At 50.5% G+C, this 24,392-nt stretch overlaps 6 protein-coding genes across 6 annotated transcripts; 4 read left to right on the forward strand and 2 right to left on the reverse strand.

Annotated features, from left to right (window-relative positions):
- Positions 1-363: 363 nt before the first annotated feature.
- On the reverse strand, positions 364-2,450 carry BCR38DRAFT_198340 (G protein alpha subunit). Its single transcript, XM_040854078.1, has 6 exons — positions 1,829-2,450; positions 1,430-1,775; positions 1,240-1,368; positions 1,048-1,177; positions 754-992; positions 364-703 (listed from the first exon to the last, which is right to left on the reverse strand). Exons 1-6 carry the CDS (start codon positions 1,950-1,952, stop codon positions 604-606), a joined length of 1,068 nt encoding a protein of 355 aa, XP_040716636.1. The 5' UTR covers positions 1,953-2,450; the 3' UTR covers positions 364-603.
- A 7,272-nt stretch (positions 2,451-9,722) lies between these two features.
- BCR38DRAFT_198542 (uncharacterized protein) lies at positions 9,723-10,612 on the forward strand. Its single transcript, XM_040854079.1, has one exon. It carries the CDS (start codon positions 9,966-9,968, stop codon positions 10,512-10,514), a length of 549 nt encoding a protein of 182 aa, XP_040716637.1. The 5' UTR covers positions 9,723-9,965; the 3' UTR covers positions 10,515-10,612.
- A 97-nt stretch (positions 10,613-10,709) lies between these two features.
- On the forward strand, positions 10,710-13,612 carry BCR38DRAFT_484903 (uncharacterized protein; the record flags this gene model as incomplete). The annotated part of the gene is made up of 5 exons (XM_040863805.1): positions 10,710-10,944; positions 11,019-12,442; positions 12,501-12,588; positions 12,643-13,317; positions 13,377-13,612. The coding sequence occupies 5 exons, from the start codon at positions 10,710-10,712 to the stop codon at positions 13,610-13,612; spliced, it is 2,658 nt and encodes an 885-aa protein (XP_040716638.1).
- A 1,304-nt stretch (positions 13,613-14,916) lies between these two features.
- BCR38DRAFT_514208 (uncharacterized protein) lies at positions 14,917-15,495 on the reverse strand (the record flags this gene model as incomplete). The annotated part of the gene is made up of 1 exon (XM_040865063.1): positions 14,917-15,495. A coding segment is annotated over one exon (264 nt), but the record flags the coding sequence as incomplete, so codon positions are not given.
- A 1,570-nt stretch (positions 15,496-17,065) lies between these two features.
- On the forward strand, positions 17,066-19,604 carry BCR38DRAFT_341017 (transport protein Avl9-domain-containing protein; the record flags this gene model as incomplete). Its single annotated transcript, XM_040855834.1, has 4 exons — positions 17,066-17,722; positions 17,788-18,000; positions 18,156-18,700; positions 18,821-19,604. 4 exons carry the CDS (start codon positions 17,066-17,068, stop codon positions 19,602-19,604), a joined length of 2,199 nt encoding a protein of 732 aa, XP_040716640.1.
- A 2,347-nt stretch (positions 19,605-21,951) lies between these two features.
- On the forward strand, positions 21,952-24,284 carry BCR38DRAFT_432942 (squalene epoxidase-domain-containing protein). Its single transcript, XM_040860216.1, has one exon. The coding sequence runs from the start codon at positions 22,388-22,390 to the stop codon at positions 23,864-23,866; it is 1,479 nt and encodes a 492-aa protein (XP_040716641.1). The 5' UTR covers positions 21,952-22,387; the 3' UTR covers positions 23,867-24,284.
- Positions 24,285-24,392: the final 108 nt, after the last annotated feature.

Here is a 24,392-nt window from a genome sequence, read left to right on the forward strand (position 1 = left end):
TGCCATAGGAACTTTTAAGCTGTCTCGCATTCAGACTTCGAACAACGTCAGGAGTAGATTGAGATTCTCGGTCATGAGCTCTCGGCAAAAACCAAATCACAGGCGCACAAAGGGCAGTCGACATGGCATCTCTTATTGCTGCGTTTCATCCCCGTCTGGATCTGATTGCCTTGTTGTGACCCAATACTATTAGCTCGCGCCACTGGAAATTTTACCCACACAGCACATATTTGTGCTGTACCCCTGGAAGCGTCGAGAGATGTCGAGATCTACTTCAACCACTGCCCAATGCTCTGTGGCACTTGATCTTCCACAACTCTCCCAAGGTATCTTGGGCCAACATCTTATTTCATGCAGAAAGCCGACATAATGCCTTCGATCAGCGCTTTCATGACATTTGTCACTTCATCTCACGTCTAGTCGTGACATGTATCGAAGGTTGAGCATGTCGCAGCCGGAACGCCTTGCATGAAATGGCAAAAATTGCAATAGTCCCACCGGAAAAGAATAACGCCTGCCCAATGCTTGCAAATATCATAGCCTCCCAAAAGTCAGAAGTCAGGGTGAGAAAGTGAGTAGATAAACCAAAGGAGAGGTGGGGAATCACAGGATGCCGGAATCTTTCAGCGCGTTGTTGAGGATTGTCTCCTTCACTGCCGCGAAAACCAATCGTATGTTTGAGGTGTCCGTCGCTTGCGTTAAACTGGTCTTGTCAGTTATCATGGAAACTCCAATGGGTACTATTGAACTTACTGAGGGTAAAGATTCAAGTGAGCCCTGTTGACCTGGTTAAATCTCCAGAGCAAGTATTTGGCTGCTTTATTGACATCATTGCCCCCCGAGTAGTCCGGAAAGTAATTCCCCAAAGGTGACCTCGGTAGCTTGACCTTGAATATATCCACTTTGTTCAAGAAGAGGATGATACTCGTCCTCATGAACCACCGCGAGTTTACGACCGAGTCAAATAGTAACAGGCTTTCCATCATGCGATTCTGGGCATGGGTCAGTGTGTTGAACAGGAGAGGGCTGAGTCCACGATGGCCTTACCTGGCTGCTTTCCTCCAACAGCACCTGGTCATATTCACTGAGGGCAACACAGAAAATGATGGACGTGACATTTTCAAAACAGTGGATCCATTTCTTCCGCTCACTTCTTTGACCGCCCACGTCAAACATGCTATAGTCCCACCGTTAAATGAGACTCTACGTGAAGCCAAGTTGGTGGGGGGTGCTGCTTACTGAATACTGAGCGCTCCCATTTGAAATCGGGTCTCATAAATACCCGTGGTCTTCGTTCGGGCTCGAAGTACATCCATCTCGTTCGGAAGGTAATCAGGAGCGCATATCCTCGACACCTCGTCAAAGAAACTATAGTGGACAGATAGTCAGTTCGCGGAATCCAGAAGCCGAAAGAGTGCTTGCTACTTACTATCCCGCCGAGTCCATCAAATAAAACTCGGTTTGATGTTTCATCAACTGCTCGATGCACGTATCACCCCATATTGCCTGAACCGCGGCTCCAACCCTCGATTCAATATGAGCCGACGGACCAGACTCGATAGAGTAATTGAGCAAGTATTCGCAGTGTTCCTTATTCGCTTCGTTGCTTGGCTCGATGTCGAATTGGTCCATGGCATTGATGACGGCTTTCGCGCATTCGATGAGATTCTTGAAGACCGTCGCTCGGTAATTGTACAGCTCGTCCTCGGAGTATCCTTTCAAGTGGATGATCTTCATTTGCTTGACGATTGTGGACTTCCCACTCTCGCCAGATCCTAGACCACCATTAGCACGAGAGATGCAACCAAATGTATTTCTGACAGCTTACCCAGCAAAAGTATTTTGCATTCTCGCCTTAGTCTCTTAGAGTCCTCGTCGAGGACTCGGTCGATGGCTTGGCTTCGTTTCTTCTGCTCCTCCTCCTCATTACTTGTGCTCATGCAAGCGCCCATTGCTTCGGACCCAGGGCGGGGTTTTCAGGCGTTCTACACACCGGAGTGGTCCTCTTGATGTCGGGCAATGCTTCGTGCAAGGCCGTTGCGCAGGGGGGCTCGATGCTTGCGCAGGGTGACGACCACGCAGCTTACAAGTTCATCGCCCGGCGGTGTTCGCATTCGGCGGCTGTGGAAGACAATAACAACTTGCTGCAATGTTGTGGGATTGACTTGGAACAGACGGTTGCTGTCAAGCTTTTGCGGTAGCTTAAAGCTTGACGGAGGAGCTCGCTACGTCGTTCTCGGCAAGCGTCGGAATCGTCGTTGGCCGATGCCTGTTCATCAATACGATGCGTGTTGGATGTTCAGTGATGCTGCAACGGAAGCACGCACTTGCCAGCCCAAGTCGTCCAAGTAATCGGTCTCGGTGAGAGGCGGCGGCGAAATGAAGGAATTGTTCTGTTGGCAGAAGCGCAAGTAGTTGTGTTTTTGTGTTGCTGGTCCCGGCGCTGGCGTCTGCGTCGGCGTCGGCGTCTGCGTCTGGCCTTCGATGAGGACTATACTAAAGGTAGAGCCGGTCGATCGTTTATAAAGTGGGCGAGGGCGGTGCGCAATGCACCTTGCTCGTAAGAGGCAGTATCGTCCGCCGTGGGCCGCAACAACGGTATGTAGTTTCCAGATGCACAGAAGCTGCGCCGAAACGAACAGCAGCCTGCAATTCAAGGTGTGTCAACTGGTGACAATTAGCACGGCCGACTGGTTGCCGGTATCCTTGTACGACCTGAAGAGGGCTGAGTGAGGAAAGCACGAAATCTGGGAGCACTGGGCAGTCCTCGAGACGACGATGGATCAAATGAAGCGACGGTACACAATCTGCCCTGGCTGTGCACAACAGTGAAGACCACTGGCCGACACGCCCGATACCCTCAAAACGGCAGCCCAGAAAGACTTCGGATTACTGACTGGACGAAGCGGCGACGGCGCAGTTCTGCAACATGCAGTCATTTGTTGACAACTAACTCGTCTCTGGAGTCTGCCTGCCACGCTGGGTCAAGCTCAAATGGGACGTGGAGTGTGCAATTGGGTGGTGCGGGTGAATTGAAGAATGGTCGCAGCTGTCTCTGGCGGCATTTACGTCCTCCAGCAGCTCTAGGTAGGACATATAATAGGTCACTTTGACAGAAGATAGGTGGAAGCTGGGCGCTGGCTGGCTGCATGTGCTGGCTGCTGGTGCTAAATGGGACAATTCAGAAGAAAAGGCGGGCGGAGAACTGGGACGGTACGTATCTCAGAGCTTAAACAGCCGCGCAGTTCACCAATCACAGCTGCGCCTGGCCATCCAGTTGATTACCCCGAGAAACTCACCAAAACTGTTCCAGGGTATCAAGTGGCTTCGAATTGATCTACTCCGTACATAGTACCCACCTGCCCCAAGATGCAAGCAATCACGGATCCCCAGTTGTTTTTGAACCTTGCGTCAGTCATCAAAACCAGCCTCTCCTTGCCGTATGTGAGTCGCAGGTAATTTCCCAAAAGCACATTTAGGTTGTGTCGGCACCTGTAGAATACGTCTGTAGAATACCGCCAGAAGGCCAACTTCTTGAGAATAGGAGCAACTTCCAGGAGGGACGGCAAGCGTAACAACATCGATCATTAGCGGCTGCTTCGGACATGTGGGGGTCCTTCTCTTTGGATCAAGTCACTGATGCTCACCACTAGTGGTCGCCACGCCTGGGGCATTAGTCAGTCGCGACCGTTTCTGTATTGTTACTTGGCCAGGAGCCTGCTCATGAGATACATTCGTACTTCTGTTTGTTGATCTTGCTATCATACTCGTCTTCCGTTAGACGGCATTACAGAGCATTGACAGTGCAACGCTGCGATGCTCGTGTGTCTGCATCGGGTGACTCTCCGATCCAACTGCAGCGATAGGCCCATCGCGGCGTAGTAATTAGGGTTCTTGGAACTCCTCAAAGGGCAGAAGGCCCATCACTTGATTATTACTGAAAGGCACGTTGCAATGTACTTTGTATCACCCCTAGATAACAGCAATTGTACTCATTATTCTGGTGTTCTTGTCCGAGCCTTACAACCCATAGACTCGGACCGGGACCGCGGGTAGAGGGCTATAGGTATAAGCAATTGCGACATCTGGATCTGGCTGGGTGGCTCCGTTCTATGGCCAGGGTTTACAAGAATCTGAGTTTTGTTGATTCTTCAACTGTACGTCAAGGTCCTGATGGAAACGATACCATGGTCTCGGAAATATTTTGATTGGATGAGTCCATCTGAAGAAACTAGGACCCAACCAGTTGCATTGCTTTCATTCTCGGAAAAGCTTCTGCGTCAAAAATGTACCCAAAGTATGCATCCTAGTTACGTATTTACTTTACACGTACGAGTAAAAACAAAATGAAATAAAATATAAGCTTCTATGTCTCCTGTGGAAAATGAGGTGGGAGAAAAAGCCCTGTCGTGAGAGCAGCTTCAAGAAGCTAGAACTTCCACGCACGCAAGTGCTTCGCGAAGGCCTGACCACATTGTTCACTAATTTTTCAAATTGGCTTTTCATCTGTGCACCCACGTGTCGTCTGTCCGAGAAAATCCTTCCTTGTTTTTGCATCGGACGCAAACTCGAACCCCGGGCGGCATCTACGTTGTACCAAGCGGTACATGGATGAGTTCATTCGGTATCAAGATTGAAGCAAGTGGTCATGTCGGTCATGTCACTTGTCAGTTTCACCGCCATAACAGTGTTCATTGTAACTTACGGTGGCCACTACAGTAATTACAAAACCTACAGAATCCCGGACGACAATTACGACATCTTTTACGGACCTCTAGTCTGTCGCATGGGATTGAGGATGGGATGCTATACCAGGAGCCCAGGGCAGCCTGCCTTGTTCTTCATACCCGTGGTCTCTCAACTAGTACTCGTGATACTTACGGGACTACTGTACGAAACTGGTAACTCAATTCGCAACAGTCTCGGATCCTTATCACCGTTTAAACCAAGTATATGTTCAAATCCTCGTTCCCGGAATGGGCTGGGTGTTATGAACACTGACAGCTGCATTTTCCATGCCGAATAAGCAGCCAGGATGGTATTCAACTGCCTAACTCGTCGCCCCTGCCAAGGAGCTAACCCATCTTGGTAGACAAGGATACACCCAGCCACCCAGCGAACCATCTCATCGTGCATGCCAATCGCTGCTGTCGTGTTGTGGACAAGGTGAAAAGACATACTGTGATCAAGCTGTTCCCGAACTCTACTACTGTTTACACTTCTCACGGAATCCTCACTGCGATTCGACTTTTCCAAGTCGCCAAGCCCTGGAATGATTCAAGAGCCGTCCTGGCATGTAAGATATCAACTTTCGACATGTTATGATGAGCTCCCATATATTCCCCGAAACTATTCAAACACAACTTTTGCGAACCCCTTGCAGAGCGAAGGGGATCCCGGATATTTCATATACGTCCACGTATGCATATGCCGCAGCTAATCTTCATAATACAGGGATATCTCTGTCGCTGGAAGCAGTAGAAGACGCTGAAACGGGGACTTGTCAAGACAGGTCTCTGCAAGTTATGGGCATTTTACGGGTTGTTGAGGAGCAAGAACCAGGTCCCTTATACCAATATAGCGGTATCTTACCAGTAGTCTCGTATTCATGATAGTCAAGTCAGAAGTAAAACCGGTGTGGCGTCTTGAAGGCACGAAAGTTCGTGGCACTTCGTCACACTGCCGGCGATACTCAAACCAAGGCATCCTGGTCATAGGCTAGTAAACTTGCCATGTAGTAAAACGTTGACGGCATACCTATCTCGACCACATCGCTCTTCTCGTGCTTCTTTTTGGTTGAAAGTACAGAACTTTGACGAGAATGTGAGGGGAAAAAATGTCGAAGAGAAGTAAAAAACAAGAACGTAAAGGAAAAAAGGAACACCATCCTTTTAGTAAGTTGGTAGGGTTAATATGAAATCATTATTAACAACATACCCGTTTACAGGGTACCATGTCACTCGATCCATGCCTCTTGTTGGCTTGAACAGCAGGTTCTTTCTATATTCCCAAGAGCTTCTTTAACAGACTTAACTTTCGGTTTATATCAGTTCTCGGGTTAAAACTAATGGGTACATAACCAGTGGTAGTTTCTACAACTTTGATCAATCCTTTCCTCAAAGTCTACTGACAACGAACTCGACCTTACCGAACAACAGGAAGAATATCGACTCTGTAACGTAACAACCTATTCCGCGTATCATCGTTCCATAACCAGTCTGCCCGCCGGCCTAGCTCCACAGAGAGTGGCTCGACAATATGCCTATTTAAAAAAAATAGCGACAAAAACTCTCATGTTGCTCGTAGCACGAGTAAAACCAGCTCTAGTGTGACTGCTTCTTCGATATAAGAATGTTCCTATAATCGATATCCTCTTCGGTAGACAATCCTCACCCATTTGCACAACGGTCCACACAAGCAAAATATGGAAACCTCAAGAGGCCTGGAAAGTGTCTAGTCTTCCCCGCAAGAGTGATCCAATAACACCGCAGAATCATGCCGCAACATTTCTGTGACGTTTCAACCTAGCTATCGAGAAAAATAGCAGGAACAGGCGAGAACTGGCCGACATTGCAACCATCAAGGAAACTTCAAATAATAACATGGTAAACGTGGGGGGTAGCTATAGATCAGTCGAGTTGGATGGAAATGGTAGAATCTATAATCACTAGGCCCCATTGTGTTAAATTTTATGAGAATCATTTAATGGCCAAAGGCGTAGGATTACTACGCTTAAATATATTATTTGCATTATTTTAAGCCGTAGTTTATCACAAACCAATGACATAAAATAAACGAATCATTACTAGACAATATATTCAAAGGCGGTTCATCTTTTTACCAGGGGAGTCCCCAGGGCCAAACATCTGGGGTAGACTAACTCAGGTCAGGTGTAGCTGTTCTTAAAGTAGAGGCTAGCTTCAAGAGCTACCGAATTATTACAAATAGAAGAAGACTGACCGGCCTATTTACTGTGGTAATTTTGCATAAAAACTATCTCAAAATCGGAACTTCACCATGATCGGGTGCAGAGTATTGAGGTCAATGTGTTATTTGGAATTGTGTAGTTCATCAACACTGGCAACTCTCGATACATGAATTAGGCCTACAACTGATTTAGTTATTCGGGTCTCCTTTCCAGGATACTCCTGTACAAAAGAGACAAGTTTGCCAAAATAGACATTCCTTACGTAAGTTCTAAAATTGCGGCGAAACTATTGGAGAGCGAAATTGCTTCTTACATATAGGGATTTTGCCGGCCACAAAACAATTGAGATGAGGATATTTCAAGTTGACCAGATATGCGTGGACAACACTGCACTGCTCTTTATCATGACTTATCGTAGTTTCACATAATATAGCAGAAGATTTGGAATGTGAGCGATTGTAGCAGACGCTCTGAAGAAAAACATCAACATGTGTACAACAGCAGCGTCCGTATTCACGATTTGTCTGTAGTATGAGACTCTGGCTCTTGATCTCGCGCTACGTTGGATTTATCTGTCTCTCATAAGGTCTGTAAATTCAGGCTCAAAAAGTCTCGAGCCCATCGACCCCACTTCGAGACACCCTGACTTTCAACACCATAGTTGCCGGCTCAGTTGTATTAGTGAATTAAACAATAAAACATGCATTTGAAGCCCTCTTTCTCCGCTTTGAATGCGGTTAGGCACATAATCGATTAGCCGGTTAATAATAGCCTGTGGCACTAGCACTACCTACCACGCCTCCCAGACCTAGTTCTTTATAGTCTTCCTGTCAGCCTCGTTATCCTGCAAAATATGTACACTAGGGTGCTTTTTACAGATATATTTAAGCCTTCACATAGCACCATATACTACCGCTTAGCGACTGATCAGGACTATGAGTGGGCTAATCGATAGTCCATATACCGTGGGCTTCTAGCAATTCGCCTTATACTCCCGTAGCGGCCGCCTAAGATCCTAACCGTACAGCAGGCTCGATCTATTACCAGAATCGTGAATAGGCGCTTAGTCTTAACCACTGAAGGCGAGTATTCGAATCGGCTAGCTACACGCCTAATACTAACGCCCCTGGCACGCTAGGCGGCCTTGTTAGCGCGAGTAGTTGGAGAATGTTATGGCCTTTTTCGTGGCTTGCGATTCAAACGTGCATAAGAGATTTTGTAGGGGTATCCTCTATGTTCAGTTACTGAAGATGAGGAATCCATTTTGACACAACGCGTTGAGGAGTAAGGTCAAGTGGGCTCGAGACTTTTTGACCGTGATTGTAGAATCGATGGGTTTGATGAAGGCGGCTGTTGAAATGGACGTAGAAGTGTAACAAAGTAGGATGCTTCTAAGTGTAATATTCGAACTTTGAGCGATACTTCGGAATTTACTGTGAATTGGTGAAGTTCGGAAGTAGCGGCTCACTGCGTTGAGCGATGGGTTAAACAGGCCGTTTTTAGGCTTGCATGTAGATAAAACTAAAATAGCTTTCACTCTTACAGACAGGAACGTCGGACCATCCATCTCCACTTAAGATAACAGCAACACTAGGTATACGTACACAGCACAGAACGACTTCTCTTGCTGTACTAGGAGACTCTATCGACCCACTTGACGTTGGTGCATGTTGCAATTAGGGCTAGCAGCCAATCCAAGTAATATGAAAAACTCGACCCTCTGAAATGTAGAGCCACGGTTCTGAAGCGTGAATTTTTTTTTACAGAGATGATAGGAAAATGAGAAATCACTACATCTGCTGCTACCTAGGTATGACAGTGTTTCTACTGAGCGACAGGAAAATTGTTAGTCGATGACCTGACGTTACGAACGATCAGTCTGTTATGACAGATGCAATTTAGCCCAATTACGACGGGGTTGCTGAACGACGAACAGTCCGGCTTCAGCCCGTTCCCTCTACCAGATAATGTCATCATGAAAGACCGTCAACATTCTCGAAGCATTCCAAATTGAGATCGCATAAGACTAACAAGCTTTTACGAGACCGGCCTGCCACCGCAGTGACACAAGCCACACGCGTGGGATCGCCTGTTATCTTACCGCCAATTGCGCCCTTATGTAGTGCAAAGCAGCTAGGCTCCCAAATATCGCAAGCTGGGATTCGTCGCAAGGCTACACAAGCATTTACCCCAGCTGACCAAGGTCCGCCGTTTACGATCTAGATATGAGGGACTTCTCTGCTCGCAGGGCGGAATTTTAGGCAGCCTCATAATAGCCAATATTGATTGACAAGTTCAGCCTGGCTCTGAGAGGTCCAATGTTGAAACCGAAAACTGGACTCGACGTGATCGGTTATGGGCAAGTTCGAGGCAGTTTTGGCGGTATACCTACGGCGCAAGGCTTCTCGTGAAGGATTTGAAGCGAACCGATGGTCACCATGCGAATTTGATTATTTGTCGTATCTAGAGTCGCAGAGGTATGTAGCTGTGACTTGTGCATCGATGGGGATCACACCCAAAGGTAGCAAGGTAGGTGAAGCTTTCCAAGACGCATCGTACTTCCAATAGATTTAACATGGTTGTCCCCATCTTTGATGTTGGAGAGACTCCCCTGACAGCTTGGGCGCTAGAACGGGCAGTTCCTCCTAAACACTCCAATTGGAAAAGCTTCACACTCACAGCTAGCTCACGGGTAGCTGTGCCAAAGCTAAAACAAAATAATCTGAAGCAAGTGCAGCCAAATGTTGCTCTCAGTGTCGTCCGGTCTATTACGTCGGAATGAATGATAGACTGTCAGAGCTTCACCGTCTCTGGGATTTGATCCCAGCCGAAGTCACACCTGAAGTCTCTAAGTTGCGAAATTTGACTCGTCAGTTGCGAAGCGGGTAATACTGGAGTGACGCCTCGGTTGCACCACTTGCTGCCGGTGGTCAGAAACCTACATCGAAGGAGCGGCCGCAATAACCATGAATTATTGAAAACGCATGTTTAACAGGGTGATTTGAAATAACTGACGCAGCGACTGGTCGCATTAACGATGACAATCTCTCGCGCAACCCCACGAATGCCAGTGAGCAATACCCAAGGGGTTGTTCTGGGGTCAGCCGGTCACATGGAGCATAGCCGCAACGGCTGGACAGCATTTCCTGGTGTGATGCCAACATATCCGGATTCAGGGTACGATAGGCACTGTTGCGGGATAGGCCCAGAGGTCCTCGGATCTTTGATGAAAGAGCAAATTCCCAGCTACCAGGCCGATTGTGCGCAGCCTGGATACCCTGCCCCTGTCAACAAGGGTGTAACCAGTGACCTTTGCAAGGACGAACCAACGGACGATCGAGTGCCACAGCGGAGGTGGTCCCCTAGTACCCTTGCATGCTTCTTGACTGCCCCAGCAATATGGGCGAGCGTGAATGAATCCGGTCGCCCTAGAGCTGTTCCAAACATTAGCTCAAGTGGGATAGTACACTATTGCAGCGGGATTCAGCCTCTCTGCAACCGTTTCTCAAGGGTCTCTCTCGCCCGACGACGAGCCTGTCAGCCAGCTCTCCTCTTCATTCTCTTTCTCAATGTCGGTGCGATTTAACACGGGATCCTTCAATGTTTTGTAACATCGTTCATTGCTGGCAAGGATCCTGAGCATTGTCCAGCATAAGACTTTGACGACACACCGAAGCTGGCGCATTCGTGTTACTAATCTTGAACTCACTCACCCCACTCCAACACGTCGCCCGGCTTCTTACGTATTCGAAGCTGCACACGCGCCGCCGTGACCGACACCATGGCCGAAGAAGTGGAGCGGCTTGTGGTCGCGCCCTTTAGAGAGATTGTTGAGAAGGCAAACCAAGCTATAGTAAATGCGGGGGACGCCGACGAACATGTATCGGCGCCGATGCTCAAGGCTGCTCAAAACCTAGCCAAAGAGGGTGAGAGGGCACTCAAGAAAATCGAGCCTCTGTGCAAGAAGAACAACGACGACTATGGATCCAATTTTGTCGATGCAATCAAGGAACATGGTAAGACAGTATTTGTGACTTGATTCTGTTTCTGTTTCTGTTTTTCGCTGCGACTGAGGCTAAACTCGCTACAGATGGAATCGGGCAGTTTCGATCCGAGTTGGAGGATTTACTATGGGACTTTGACGACTATATTGAGCCTGATGAGTTTGATGGCGATAAGTTTAGCGAATTACAAAAGGCCTCCAGACATGCGGCGCCCAAGATTGTGGACATCCTCAAACGGATGAAGCTTGTTGCGCCTGCACCCACGCTTGCGCCGCTGCAACCTTCTCGCGCCGTGTCTCCCAGCCCTATGGACATGTCAAGAGACGGAGCCAGCATTATCATCGATGCACCACCATCGAGTTCCGAGAAGACGATGGACGAAGTCGAGCTGCAGTTGAGTAATATGATGGGAGCCCAGGCCGGACCGGATCAAGGACTGAAAGGCGCATCGAATGCCAGGCCCGTGGACAGAAGCAATTCCAACCGGTCCAGGATTTCAGATCGCGCTTCAGAACCTCCACCGCGACCACCGTCGACCAACCCATGGGAAGTTGGGAATCCACCTCCTGGGAGTCCCGATAGGCAACTTGACGAAGGAGATCCCACTGAACGCCGTCTTCCCGTAACTCCCGGCGATTCTCCCACCCTTCCTCTAATACAGCCACGGATGTCGCAGGGGAGTGAGTTGAAACAGCAGCAGCAGCAGCAGCATTCTCCCTCGCTTTCTCAGTCTGTATCCTACAACAGTGCGGGCTCGATGCAGTGGCAGAACAATCGTTTGCGTACAGGCTCAACCCCCCCACCTTTGAACGGTTCCGGTCAGTCTTCCAATCCCTCATCTAGCGGCTCTATGCGTCTGAGTCGGCCACCCTCCAATGGCTCGTCCGTGTTTGCCAATGGTCCCCCATCAATCCCAGAACATAGTGCCGTCGACAATCATACTCATACAAACGCCTCTGCAGGAAACCCGAGCTTCTATCCTCAGGTAGGGGAATCGTTTGGCCACAACCATCCACAACGCCAGCCTTCGACCGACTCATTTAATAGTTCCATATTTGACTGTGTTCCATACGACGGCGCTACGAGTCCTGTCCCTAGCACACAGCGAACTTCGTCAGTCATTTCGACGACGCCAGGCAGTCCTTACTCCCCAGGAAACCGTATATCACAACCGCCACAATATTCCGCCAACCCCCCAGTCTACCAGAATCAATCCATATCCACTAACTATCCCGACACCATTGTGAACCAATCCTCATCAACACTCACACCTCAGCCTCAGGGTCAGTCGCGTGCCGACTCAACACCAGCAGTTCCTGAAGCACGGCGAATGGACGACCCAGGCATCATTCCGGTTGAATCCGAGGCCATTCCGCCCATGCCATCGCGAGCACCCGATTGCAGCATAGGACCTTACAGCTCCTTTTACCAACTCAAAGGTTTTTGTAAAGGTGCTGAGGAGGCCGTTAAGGGCGAACTCGGATTTAAGAGGATTAAGAGACCAGTAGGCGTACGTATTACCCTATACCCCCCAGGCGATTGGTAGGCCCAGACTTATATTCCTCTAGGGATTTTCGATGATGGTTGTCGCAAAATGTAATCATTGCTTGTTTGAACTCGACTATAGGTCGGTAGAGCAAGATCTGAATAATGACTGTGAGCCATGGCTTTCATTTCAGCATGTTTGAAACATACTGACCGAGGATGCAGCTTCTGGCAACTTTACGTCCCACGGCATCGGGTTTCGGCTCCGCATCCTACAGAAGAGCCACTTGCCGATCAAGAATATTGATGAACAGCTCTACGGATGTGTGTTTTGCATTCAAACAGGACAAACCATCGAAGAGAGTGATTCGACAGTCTTCTTCAATCAAAAACAGCTGTTCGCCCACATGGCGAGGCATCCACGCCCTTTGCCTGCTGTCCCTGGCCTAACCATCGTCGAAGGCGCCGATATGCATTCTCACAGCCGGGACAATTTCGACCTTTATTTCCCGAACCCGCCCGTCCAAACGGTAATGCAAGGAATTGCACGCGAGATTGGCAAGCTGCCAACAGCGGTGGCAACCGAGACAAGGAAGAACGCTAACGGTATTCTGCGTAGCCCTCCCGATCGAGGAACGGCTTTGCAGTTTGCCGTGGGCGCCAGGATAGTGGGCATCGAATTCCCACTCAGGTATGATGGCAAATGGGGCATCGGCTGGCACGATGGAGTGCGTGCCGCGTTCGAAGCGGACTCGGTACGTCTGGACCCGCCACCGCGCAACGAAGTGCGCATGCAGGGAACGAGTAATATGCAGGCCTTGGCAAGGTGGAAGTGGAACCAAAGCGGCGAGGGCAACTGGCTCAAATTCAACAAGGGGGAAACCATTAAGAATATCAGCTGTAGGTTCACACTCAGAACCCTCCCCCGATGACATTGAAAGGCTGACATCATACACTAGGGTCTTATACAGACCATTGGTGCTGGTCGGGCACATCGTCCAAGGGATGGGGGATCTTCCCGCAATCACACATCGAGCCTAAGTCACTCAAGACGGTAAACCACAGCGACGATACTAGCGTCAACAGTGCCGAGGGTAAGAGCGTCCTGTCGCGCTTCTCGATCCGGAAGAATGCGGATCGTAAGTTTGGCTCTGTTTCCAGTGGTGATTCTGGGCCCAATATACATATTTACTAGACCTTTGTCTTTCCGAGTTCCTTTTTTCAATTTTTATTTTTCCTCTTGGAGACTTCCACCAGAGGAATGGTTTAGGTGACATGCGCTTGGGAGAATCAGAGTCGGAGTTTGGGTCCAGCTCTTCTGGCGTCTAGCTATGCGGTGTAGAAGCAGGGCTCTAGAAGATTAACTCTGCTAGAGATAGAGAACAGTTGGTTAAGTAAGGATACATGGACACCTCCTAAGGAATGATCGCTGATTTGGCTTGCTGTTTTGTACAGATGAGCGGATACCCCCTGTTCTTTTTAAAATCTGTAACTTTTATATACTCAATTTAAAACTGACGATGCACTTTTGTGCAAAAATACAACGCATTATGACCACAGATTTGACATGTACAACTTCTTATAGGGATGTCACAAGCATACTTGTTAGACAAGATTATTGCGTCGTTTTGCCTGCCGGTTAGACGAAGAGTTGCATGCTGGATATTCCAATAATGCGGCGGTTTCGAGTTTGATTACTTGTTCCTCGCCTCACTTCATATTTAATTGACGAGTTGCATGTTATCTCGACCGATAACTTCAGTCCTTCCAGTGGTTTTACGTGGTCGTAATGAGAGGATAACTATCTAGTGCAATAGTGTACAGAGCTTGTCTGAATTTCACCTGCCATAGTCCCGCCCAGGAGGTCTACCGCAACGCAAAACAAAATGGCCCTGTTTTCTTCTTTGGTTTACCCCATTCGTTAACCAAACGCCTACGTAAAACCAATGAAAATAACCAAAGCACCAAAGAAAAAGAAAACGCCGAGAACTGCCTCTCCCCCATTCCAAGAAGCCATGGCGGCTGCCGGCTCACAATCGCTGGTCCGTGTAGGGAATATATCCCTACCATACCGACCGCCCTACCTAGTGGCGTTTGCCTCGAGCTCTCTTGTCGGACTGGGCCCTATCATCGCCGCGTCTCTTCCCACCGCCTTGTTTCGCAACCCTTGATGGCTGCGGCCTCGAACCTGAACTCGAGCTGGATCTCGCTGGGCGAGTGTGAAGGCTGCCGTGGGATCTCACGTTGATGCCAGCCTTTTTTGCGACGATTCTGTAGCTCCAGACTATGGTTTTGCCGGCAACAGCCTGCAACGACGCCGCCTCCGCCGGGCGTGAATGATAGTTCAACAGCAAGTTGATTGTAATGATAGACCGACCCGAATATAATGAGAGTCGATGTTTAAATGCAGTACCACGCGGCATAGACTACGACCGCACACTATAGAGTCAGAAACATGTCCGCATAGATGATGAAAGATACGGCAGTCAGCGGGTTCGGTACGAGTTTCCCCCGGCCAGTTTTACCCTACTCCGGTGGCGCTTACGTCGAGCCTTAGCATAATATGCAATGGCCCCGAATATAGCGAGGGTCCAGAACACCCACGCCGAGTCGCCGGTCTTCAGCGTTATCAAGCCGCCTAACACCAGGTCCAATATAGTGTGCCAAATGAGTAGTACCCATGGCAGGCCCGAGCATGCTGCCACGATTCGCGTGGACAGCGACATCCACAATAAAGCCGGACGCAATGGCGACCACTGCCGAGCCGCCAGCGTTTGGAAGTCCTCTAAGAACTAATAAGGCCACATAATTGCTTTAATTGATCTCCAGTCTGGTGTTAGCTGCTACGTATGTCGCAAACCTGAAGAGGAGGAGAGGTCGACGGCCAAATGAATCTGACATTGGGGCAAAGAAGGCAGAAGCGGTGGCCTGGACCACGACATTCACCGTGATGGTGAGATTGATGGCTTGAATCGACACCTGGAACGGAGTTGCCAGCGGCTTGATCAAATGAAATAGATGGCAACTGTGAGGGACGAGGCGAGAGTGATATAGCCAATCAGAACAACAACGAAGTGACGTCGTTGACTAGCAGAAAACCCGAGTGCATCTCGAGAGTATTGACCTTGCATCCAGTGGATCCGACCGCTTTGGCGTTGCGCTTTTGAGCTCAGCGGCCCTGGACCACCTGTGTCCCGCGAAAGAGATGTTGGTCCCACTCGGACCCTAGTCGTCAAGTTAGACAGCAAAGTCGATGCTTTCGGTCCCTATTTCACTTGGTTCGCAGGAGAGGAATGTCGACATGCCTGCCCACGGAGCTGCCGGAACGAGAGATATGCTGGGTACCCGCGGTATCCAATTGAAATTAGCAAAGGCAATACCCGTCGGTGCCACATCGCAAGATCAACGGGCCGAGATGCGACATAGATTCCTTGGATATCGATAGATGGCAAAGCTTCCAGATGACTTCAATCAACTTCCGTTCATGCAACGCAAGACACCTGGCGTACTGCCATGTCTTGTGGCCTCGGGACAATAGAATACATGGCTCGCCTCTCAAAAGTTCAGCTCGAGACTCTGATGCCAGTAGACGAGTTGAGAATATCTGCAGTTTGAGAACGGCGAGATGGCGAACAGAACATTGGAAGAGAAGCTGCCGAGCAGTTGCAAGGTGTCGGACATGGTCGTTTGATTGGCTATGTGTATGCGGGTGGGACTCGTCTCAACTGGTGGGGGCTTTGGCTCGGGACTCGTGGCTCCCCTGCCGGTTGAATGTGCCGTTGGACCCTTTCATCGCAACATCTGGAAATTTGTTGTCGCTGACAAGATGCATCCTGGTCCAGCCAAAAGTACTTGGAATCAGAGGCCTCAGCTGATTGACCGAAGGCCCTCGTGGTGATACTGCATAACGATACTAGCATTGGCTGATTTATTGGCCATTGAGAAGAATTGCTTCGCTGGCAGATCCTACATTGGCTATCAGCAGCTAGAAAGGTCAATTCTCCGCATCGCATCGGCATTGTCTTCTCCATGTATCCTGGGTGAACCAGAGCATTGGAGTATTATTGGGTGCCCTTATTCTCGTGAAGGCCGTAGCATAAATCGCGTTGATTATATTCATTTTGGCAGAGTGGCCTAAGGTTGTCTCTTCCACTCCGTAGTTTATTTACTCCTGTCCTCACATTGCGTTGAGAAGATCCCCGCCAGTTATTTCATTTCACGGCCCGCCCCGCTGAGCCTTGTCGCGCCCTCGTGGACTGGTTGGAGACGGACTTTTACAACGACATTCAGACCGCCTCCTTTCCGACCACGACATCCTCGCCTGACACTGGTTTACTTGCTCGAGCAAGCGTCGCGACTCGTGCCAAAGCCGGTGGATTTGGAGCCCAGGAATGCTTTGCAGCGCATAGTCTGAGACAGCTGACGACGTCGACTCCCTCGATTCCCAGCACCGTGACGCCCTGCTGCGGTGACGTCAAATGCCGGCTGTCGACCTCGAGCTGGCGCAAGAAGTGTGATTCACCACTCAACCCGCCTAGTGACGCCAACTAGAGCTGCGACTTTGGCTGTTAATTGGCAGCCTCTGCTCCAAATCGACCGCACACGAAGCACCGCTGTAAGAGCTAGCACATTGCATGCAACCTTCGCGATGACGACCCCGAACCTCGAAAACGGCGGAGATGTTGTGGCAAGCTTGGCATCCTCTGTCGCGGTAGCTGCGAAGCCAATCTTCATTCCTCTCGTCACAGTTGTGGACTTTCACCATGCGCGAGGCCCCGAGGTTGAGAAGTGGTTCGGAGTACCCGAAGGAACGGATCCGGCAGCGGACTGGGACTGGTCGTTGCTACCTTTCATGGCCTTGAGCGATGGAGCACATGCCTCGACCGAAGACTTCTCCTATTTTACCTTGCTCCGACCCGCGGTTGGCGACCAGCCTGCAACATCCCTCTTCGGCATTTCTTGCACGCGGCAGCTGGACGCATCCCAGCTGCTCAACCGACCCGCCGATGTCACCCGATCGACCGTACAAAAAGCCGTAGTGGTAATCGCAGACAGTCCACAGTTCTTTGGCATGCTGAGGGAACGACTTTCGGTGGTGACGAGTGCGTGGTTTGCCCAGCGCGAGTTCACCGATTGTGAGATCTTGCGACGCTTCCAAGACAGTCTGAAGGCGGAGAAAGAGCGGGGGCAGTTGAACGAGGAAGAAGATCGCGACCAATATCTGGGAATGAGCTTGCGAGAGTTGGTTAGGGAGTTTAAGTGGCAGACCTTGGTACTGCTGAAGTGCTGTCTATTGCAACCCAAGGTAGGCAAGCATGGGGACAACCAATTTTTGGAGAGCTCATGAAACTGACATGGCTGTTGTGACAGATGCTATTCTTTGGAGCGCGTTGCGAGCGTTTATGCATGATGCAGTTTTCCCTCATATCATTAATACCGGGCTTGCTGAGGAATCTCCAGGATTGCGCAGGACCAGAACTGAACAACTACGAAAAGAAATTGACCAGACCGACGAGCTTGAGGACAAGCGATCGAAACTCTTTGCTGTGCTACATGGGCCTGCCGCTGCAGATATTTGGCAAGGTAAGACCGGTCTCGTCGCCAACGGATCTACCTTCTGTTCTAAAATGCCCCCTTTCGAATTCTCACCCGTATCAAATGCTTAAACCCTCACTGTCAATGTCCACGCATTTTCCCAACAGCTATTTAAAGGACTTGGATCTAATTAGTCAAAACAGGGGAGCTTATTTGGGCCATACACGCCGCTTCAGCAACTCGACATCCTTGCTGACTTTGGAACCAAATCCTACATCGTAGGAAGTACCAACTCACTCTTGCTGCAACAAAAAGACCGGTATAGTGATATACTCATCAATCTCGATGATGACACGATCAACATCACCTCCTCTTCATTGCGATCTGCTCTGGCGCTATCAGCCTCAGACCGCCGTTGGATCGATTTCATCACACAAGAAGTTAACGACACTTGGGACGAGAAAAATCCTGGGCGACCCAATCATATGGGCTACCGGGGCAGTGAAGAGTTCATCCGGATGCAGTTTGAGGAATATCTGTTGTCATTGATATCCTCGGTCAAGTATCACAACTACCTTGCACAGAACGTGAATAATCCAAAAGCGGTGTTGTCATATGTCGAAGGTGACCCGGCGATGGACTTTGGCTCCGAATGGGTCGAGTATTGGGCAAAGACCGAGAACTACCGCATCTGGAACGCAAATACGGAATCTCACCTCTTCGATATTGTAGAGCCGAAGCATCCTTGGTACGTACTTTTCCAATGCAATAGCATGTGTATCTGAAGAAAATGTGAAATTCGGGATTACACCGCTCTCTTCTATCCCCAAGGTTGTATGGTAGGCTGGATGCTAACGTGGACTTCCAGCGCGGGTGGCCTGACCATCGATGATGTTTCGCGGCGCATTCAACAGCAAGTGCAGGAACTTCACCTCGATGAACGGTTCGCGGTGGGACGGGAGGTAATTGGCCGGAACGCCGCTACAGCTCGTGACAAGGCAAGCACAATGTTCAACAAGCTATACGCAGATATGGAGGCCATGCGCGAAGCACAGCGTAAACGTGCCGAGGAGTCCAAGGCAGCGGCTGCCGCGCCTCCGGTAGACCTCGCAAAAGCACAACAGACGGTGAATTCCGTAGGCGCGAAAGCCGGTGCTTACATCGGCAGCTGGGCCTCCTGGGCCGGTGAAAAGCGCAAGCAAGGCTGGGGGCGGTCGAGCGGAAGTACTGCCAGCAGTACCGGTGGGGGCGGCGGCGGCGGCTGGGGACTGAGCCGTAGGTCTAAGGGACCGTCGGAATTCGGCAGCGAGAAGGGCACCCCGCTTAATAGTCCAGGGTTTCCGCCCGAGGGGAAGGCCGCGGGATTCAGGGACTCGATGGTAGGGAGTGAGAGAAGCGAAAAGGAAAGACCAGGGATACAGAGCAGCTTCACCGAGAGTCTTCTTGACGGCGTCAGTTCGGATGCTGGATCCTCTCCGCCAGCGAGTCCGCGAAAGGCAGAACGGCCGCTGTCGGCGGGGGGGATCACGCCGAAACGGATGGGCCAGTCGCAGTTGAAGGGAATAGATGAAGTCGTTGCAGAAGCAAAGGTGCCGGCACAGAAAGATAAAATAGCACCGACACCTGAAGGGAACACGGATGCGGCTCCGTAGTGGGCAAGGGGCTTGACGATTAATGAATAGCGCGGGTCGTGGAATAAAGAATGTGTACATCAGGTCGAGACGTGATTCGGCCTGGCAGTTGGAATAGTTGGAATTCCAATTGTACGATTTCCGGCTTGGATATGAGGAGTTCAGGTCCTGGCAGCTGAGACCGTAGACCGGTCTGCGGGACACAGAGTCGACATTGTTAAACTTCAGGACTATGACCAAGTTTCCCGTCAATTCGCAAAGTTGCTTAGTCGGCAGATTCCTTGCTGAGTCCGCAAGTTTGCGCAATAGATTACTGCTTGGTTGTTTCGGATGACTGAGACTTCATCGTTCGGGTACTAGTCTCACGGCTCCCATGCTCGAGGATGTGATGGCTTTCTTCAACTCTGTGGGTAAGTCCTTGGACCATGTAAAATGCCCGCCTTCTCACAGGAATGGGGAAATATCAGTTGAACATGGAAAACTAGAGCAGCAATCAGATCTCAAATCCACATACTACAGAAGCTTGATATTGTATTTGAGGTATAGGTCAACAGCGATCCCACTAGACCCTACACACACACACACATATATATATATATATGCCACGAATGGGACATGTGATTATACTCTAGAAATTACATGAGGGTCCTACAAGTACCGTACCTGGTCGTTCATTACTTGGAGCCGCCTTACGGCCTTGAGCCAGGTAGCCGATTTCCCAACAGAAAACCCTGATGGGTATTATAGGAACACTACACCCACTCGTATCTAATAGCAAGTGACAGTATGGTATTTGCCATCTATCAAAGCCCCTCCGTCGCATTCGAACATTCTCCTTCTAGCTCACCAGCTTTACCCCTTGCCCTTGCTAAATCGTCATATATAGAGCGAAATAACAAACATATCAGCGCCATTATGTAGTGGTCGTTCCATTCGTCGAAAAGTGTTTCAATTTCCAGCGAATGGTTGTTTTGCGAAGATGAGTACTACTTTCATTCCAAAACTATCTGCGGACTGGATGTTCCGTTGATAGGAAGTGTTGTTTTGACTGCGCAGCGTGCTCCAAGACTTAGTACATAAGTGTTATGGAGCTGATGGAGAACTTCTCCTTCCTGGATCGAGTTATTAAGCGGCACCAAGGACTCCCTAGGCAAACGATCGGGTAGGATAAAGGCGAGTCATTTCCGAGGCCAGCATAGAAAATAGCCAAGATGTTGTGACTGAGAGGAAATATGATTTCGATCGGTTTGTCCGTGGAAATGGCGAGCAACTGGTCCCCTTGGGTGATCCTGACACAGCTCCCTCAGTAATCGTTTCCGGCCTTCGACCCGAGGGGCCTAGTTTGGTAGCCCTCGCTAAACCTGTAACAAGTCGGGGTTAGGAAGCTGCCTGGTGCTTCCAAATATCAGATAGACTGGCTGCGGGTTGGCTCTTGGTTCGAGAGGCTAGTGATTCAACATGATCGAGTTGGCAAGTCTACGGGCTTCCTCAGTCGCATAGTGTTCGGCAGCTAGAGGATCGCTGTCAATGGTGCAAGACACAGCTCTAAATGTGACAATGCTTGAGTGGAAGGATTGACAGCATGCGATAGCGATTGCGCATACAAGTAACACGGGTGGCGATACTGTGAAACATCACGCTAGTCACGGGACGGTTTAACAGGCTGCGCCCAGTATGGAATATCGGCTTTTGTATATTCAGCCAATGCCGTGCCGAGTTGTGGACACTGCTGTTGTGCATGAAAACTCGGAGACAACGTCCACGCGGGAGGAACGTCGGTCATATAGACGAAACACCATTGGAAGTCGCCGTGGCAACCGTACAAGGAATCAAGGGCGTCCGAGAGTTCTGCGCTTCTGGCCTTACTAATGCAGCAGGCATCGACCCAGCTATACCGAAAGCCGTGCGAGCGGGCCAGACAACAAAAGTGTTCGATTTTGTTCCAGCCAGCCTTGCTATGGTAGTCTGGGGAAGCTGCCAAATTATGTGAGGAATTTGGGTGATCAGACAACTTGTAAAATGCCGCGTGACTAGACGTTGAGATTCGGTGTCAAGACGCATTGTGAGTTCATGATTGACGCTGTAATGGAGTAGGGGACGTTCCGAGCCGAACTAGAATAACGAACCATAATTTTATGAATGTAGATCTGGCCTGACCAAAATACTAATGAGCCTCGCCATTCAGCCTCGACTTCAGCTCCGACTTCAGCTCTGGGCCTTCCCAAAGTAAGATACCACGAGAGCCTGCCGCTAAGCAAGATCGATTGACCAATAAGCGCCGTTACATATATACACTAATCGTAGTGTGCTAAAAATGAAACTGATACGCAATCAAAACCATCCGCGTGGCAGTGTTAATCAAACTGTTGGTAAATATCAAACTCCGCATCTATGAACTGTACAGCCGGGCCTCATGGAGCAAGTCGGCGCCGAGTGGGGCCGACATGACCGGCGGATCCACTTATATAAACTTTAGGGACTTTTAGGGGCCCCGACTCCAAAGAGATTTGCCAATCGGACGATAATCATATCTCATCAGACCATCACCACATTGGCTAGGCGAGTTAGGGAGGATTTAGGGAGCTCTGTCCCCTTCAGACCGATCTTTGGCTCTCCTTGCTCTTTTTCGACTCGAACATCCGCCCTTTTCTCGAGCAATATCTGTGAAGAGACGCGAACAATTCACCCCTGGCGCACCTGTGCTCGATCCAACTGCTAGCGGTGACCGCCACACCACGATTACAACCCACTCCCCACCAGACGATCAAGACAAGCACTCAGGGACACACAACACCTTCTTACCCATGACGACGGAAACCATCACCCAAGATGAGCGCGCTCAACGGCGGCAGATGTACCACGAGGCAGACGTGGTCGTCGTAGGCGCCGGCGTGTTCGGATGCGCCATTGCCTTTGCCCTCGCGAACCAAGACCGAAGCGTGCTGCTCCTTGAGCGGTGGATGAAGGAGCCGGACCGGATTGTGGGCGAACTGATGCAACCGGGCGGCGTTCAGGCCCTGAAGCAGTTGGGATTGGGACACACAATTGAGGACATCGACGCCATTCCGTGCACCGGGTACGACGTGATATTCCACGGCAACCATGTCGTGATTCCGTATCCAGAAATCCGATCTGTCAATGGCCGCGCCAGTGTTTCGGCCAAAGGCGACGAGAAGGCGGGGGGACCGGCAGGATGCAGTTTTCACCACGGCCGCTTCATCACTAAGCTGCGCGAGACGTGCCTCAAGCACCCCAACATCACCGTGGTAGAGACAGAGGCCATCAAGACCATCAAGGGCGAGCACAACCCCGAAATCCTGGGCGTTGAGGCGCGCACCGTCGACCAGTCTACCGGGGAGAAGAAGCCCGACTTCTTCTTCGGCCAATTGACCATCATCGCCGATGGCTACGCCTCCAAATTCCGCAAGCAATACATCGACCGAGCGCCCATCGTGAAGTCCAAGTTCTACGCCCTCGAGCTGATCGACTGCCCCCTACCTCACCCAGGCTTCGGCCACGTCGTCATCGGCGACGGATCCCCGGTCCTCCTCTACCAAATCGGCACGCACGAGACACGAGCCCTGATCGACGTGCCCGAGAACTGCCCCGCCGCCGCCCCATCCCTTGGCGGCGTCCGCAACTACATCTCCAACGTGGTGCTGCCCAGCCTCCCTCCAGTCATCCAACCCTCTTTCCGCGAGGCACTGGAAAAGGACAACAAGATCCCGCGCAGCATGCCCAACAGCTGGCTGCCGCCGACGCGGCAATGCTACCCGGGCCTCGTGCTCCTGGGCGACGCCATGAACATGCGGCACCCGCTGACGGGCGGTGGCATGACGGTCGCGCTCAACGATGTCGTCATCCTCACCGACCTGCTGGCCCCCGAGCGCATCCCCAACTTCGGCGACACTGGCGCCATCGCTTCCGCCATGTCCACTTTCCACTGGCGCAGGAAGCGCCTCACCTCCATCATCAACGTGCTGGCCATGGCGCTCTACAGCCTCTTCAGCGCCGCCGATCCGAATTTGGGCAAGTTGCAGCGCGGCTGCTTCGCTTACTTCGAGAAGGGCATTACGGCCGACCCCATGGCGCTCATGGGTGGCCTGATCCACAACCCGCTCAACTTGGCGTACCACTTCTTCGCCGTCGCCTTCCTGGCCATCTGGGTCGACATGAAGAACACGGGGCTGTGGAACGTGCCCGTCAACTTGTGGAATGCCATCTCGGTGCTCTGGACTGCTTCTATGGTCTTCCTGCCCGTCATGTGGAGGGAGTTGATGTGAATTATTAGACAACATGTTTACTTAGAGCTTGGGGAGCATTCGATACCATGGTAGCGGAACCAGCCCGGGAGCAGGGAAAGGGGATGAAACCAACTCTGTAACCTCTTAAGGAACACGGCAGCTATCCTGCTGCAAGGCTGATGACCAGTTCACGGCCTTGCATTTTGGCACATAAAGGGGCAAGAGGGAGTGGGCATGAGACGCATAGCTCAGCTCAGGTCGGCGTGGTAATTAGGGAGTGCGTATATAGTATGGCTTCTAGGTTTTCTGCATATACCTCGCAACTAGGTAGTCTTTAATCCTAATATTGCCCATTGGCATCCGATACGATTCGTTGAGGCCGAGTACTACCCGACGTTTCAACCATATGTATTGGGGTCTGAAGTCGATTAGGCAATATGCTACACAGCCTTTGAATCCTCCGTTCTGACGCAGAAACCTCCTCGTTGACAGGTACTTGCTGGGGACACTTGGAACATGTAAACATCGACGCTCGTCGCCGAGACGTGCTCACGAAGGACCATTG

This window comes from Pseudomassariella vexata (genome assembly GCF_002105095.1).
Source record: "Pseudomassariella vexata strain CBS 129021 chromosome Unknown BCR38scaffold_6, whole genome shotgun sequence".
NCBI classification, from domain to species: Eukaryota; Fungi; Ascomycota; class Sordariomycetes; order Amphisphaeriales; family Pseudomassariaceae; genus Pseudomassariella; species Pseudomassariella vexata.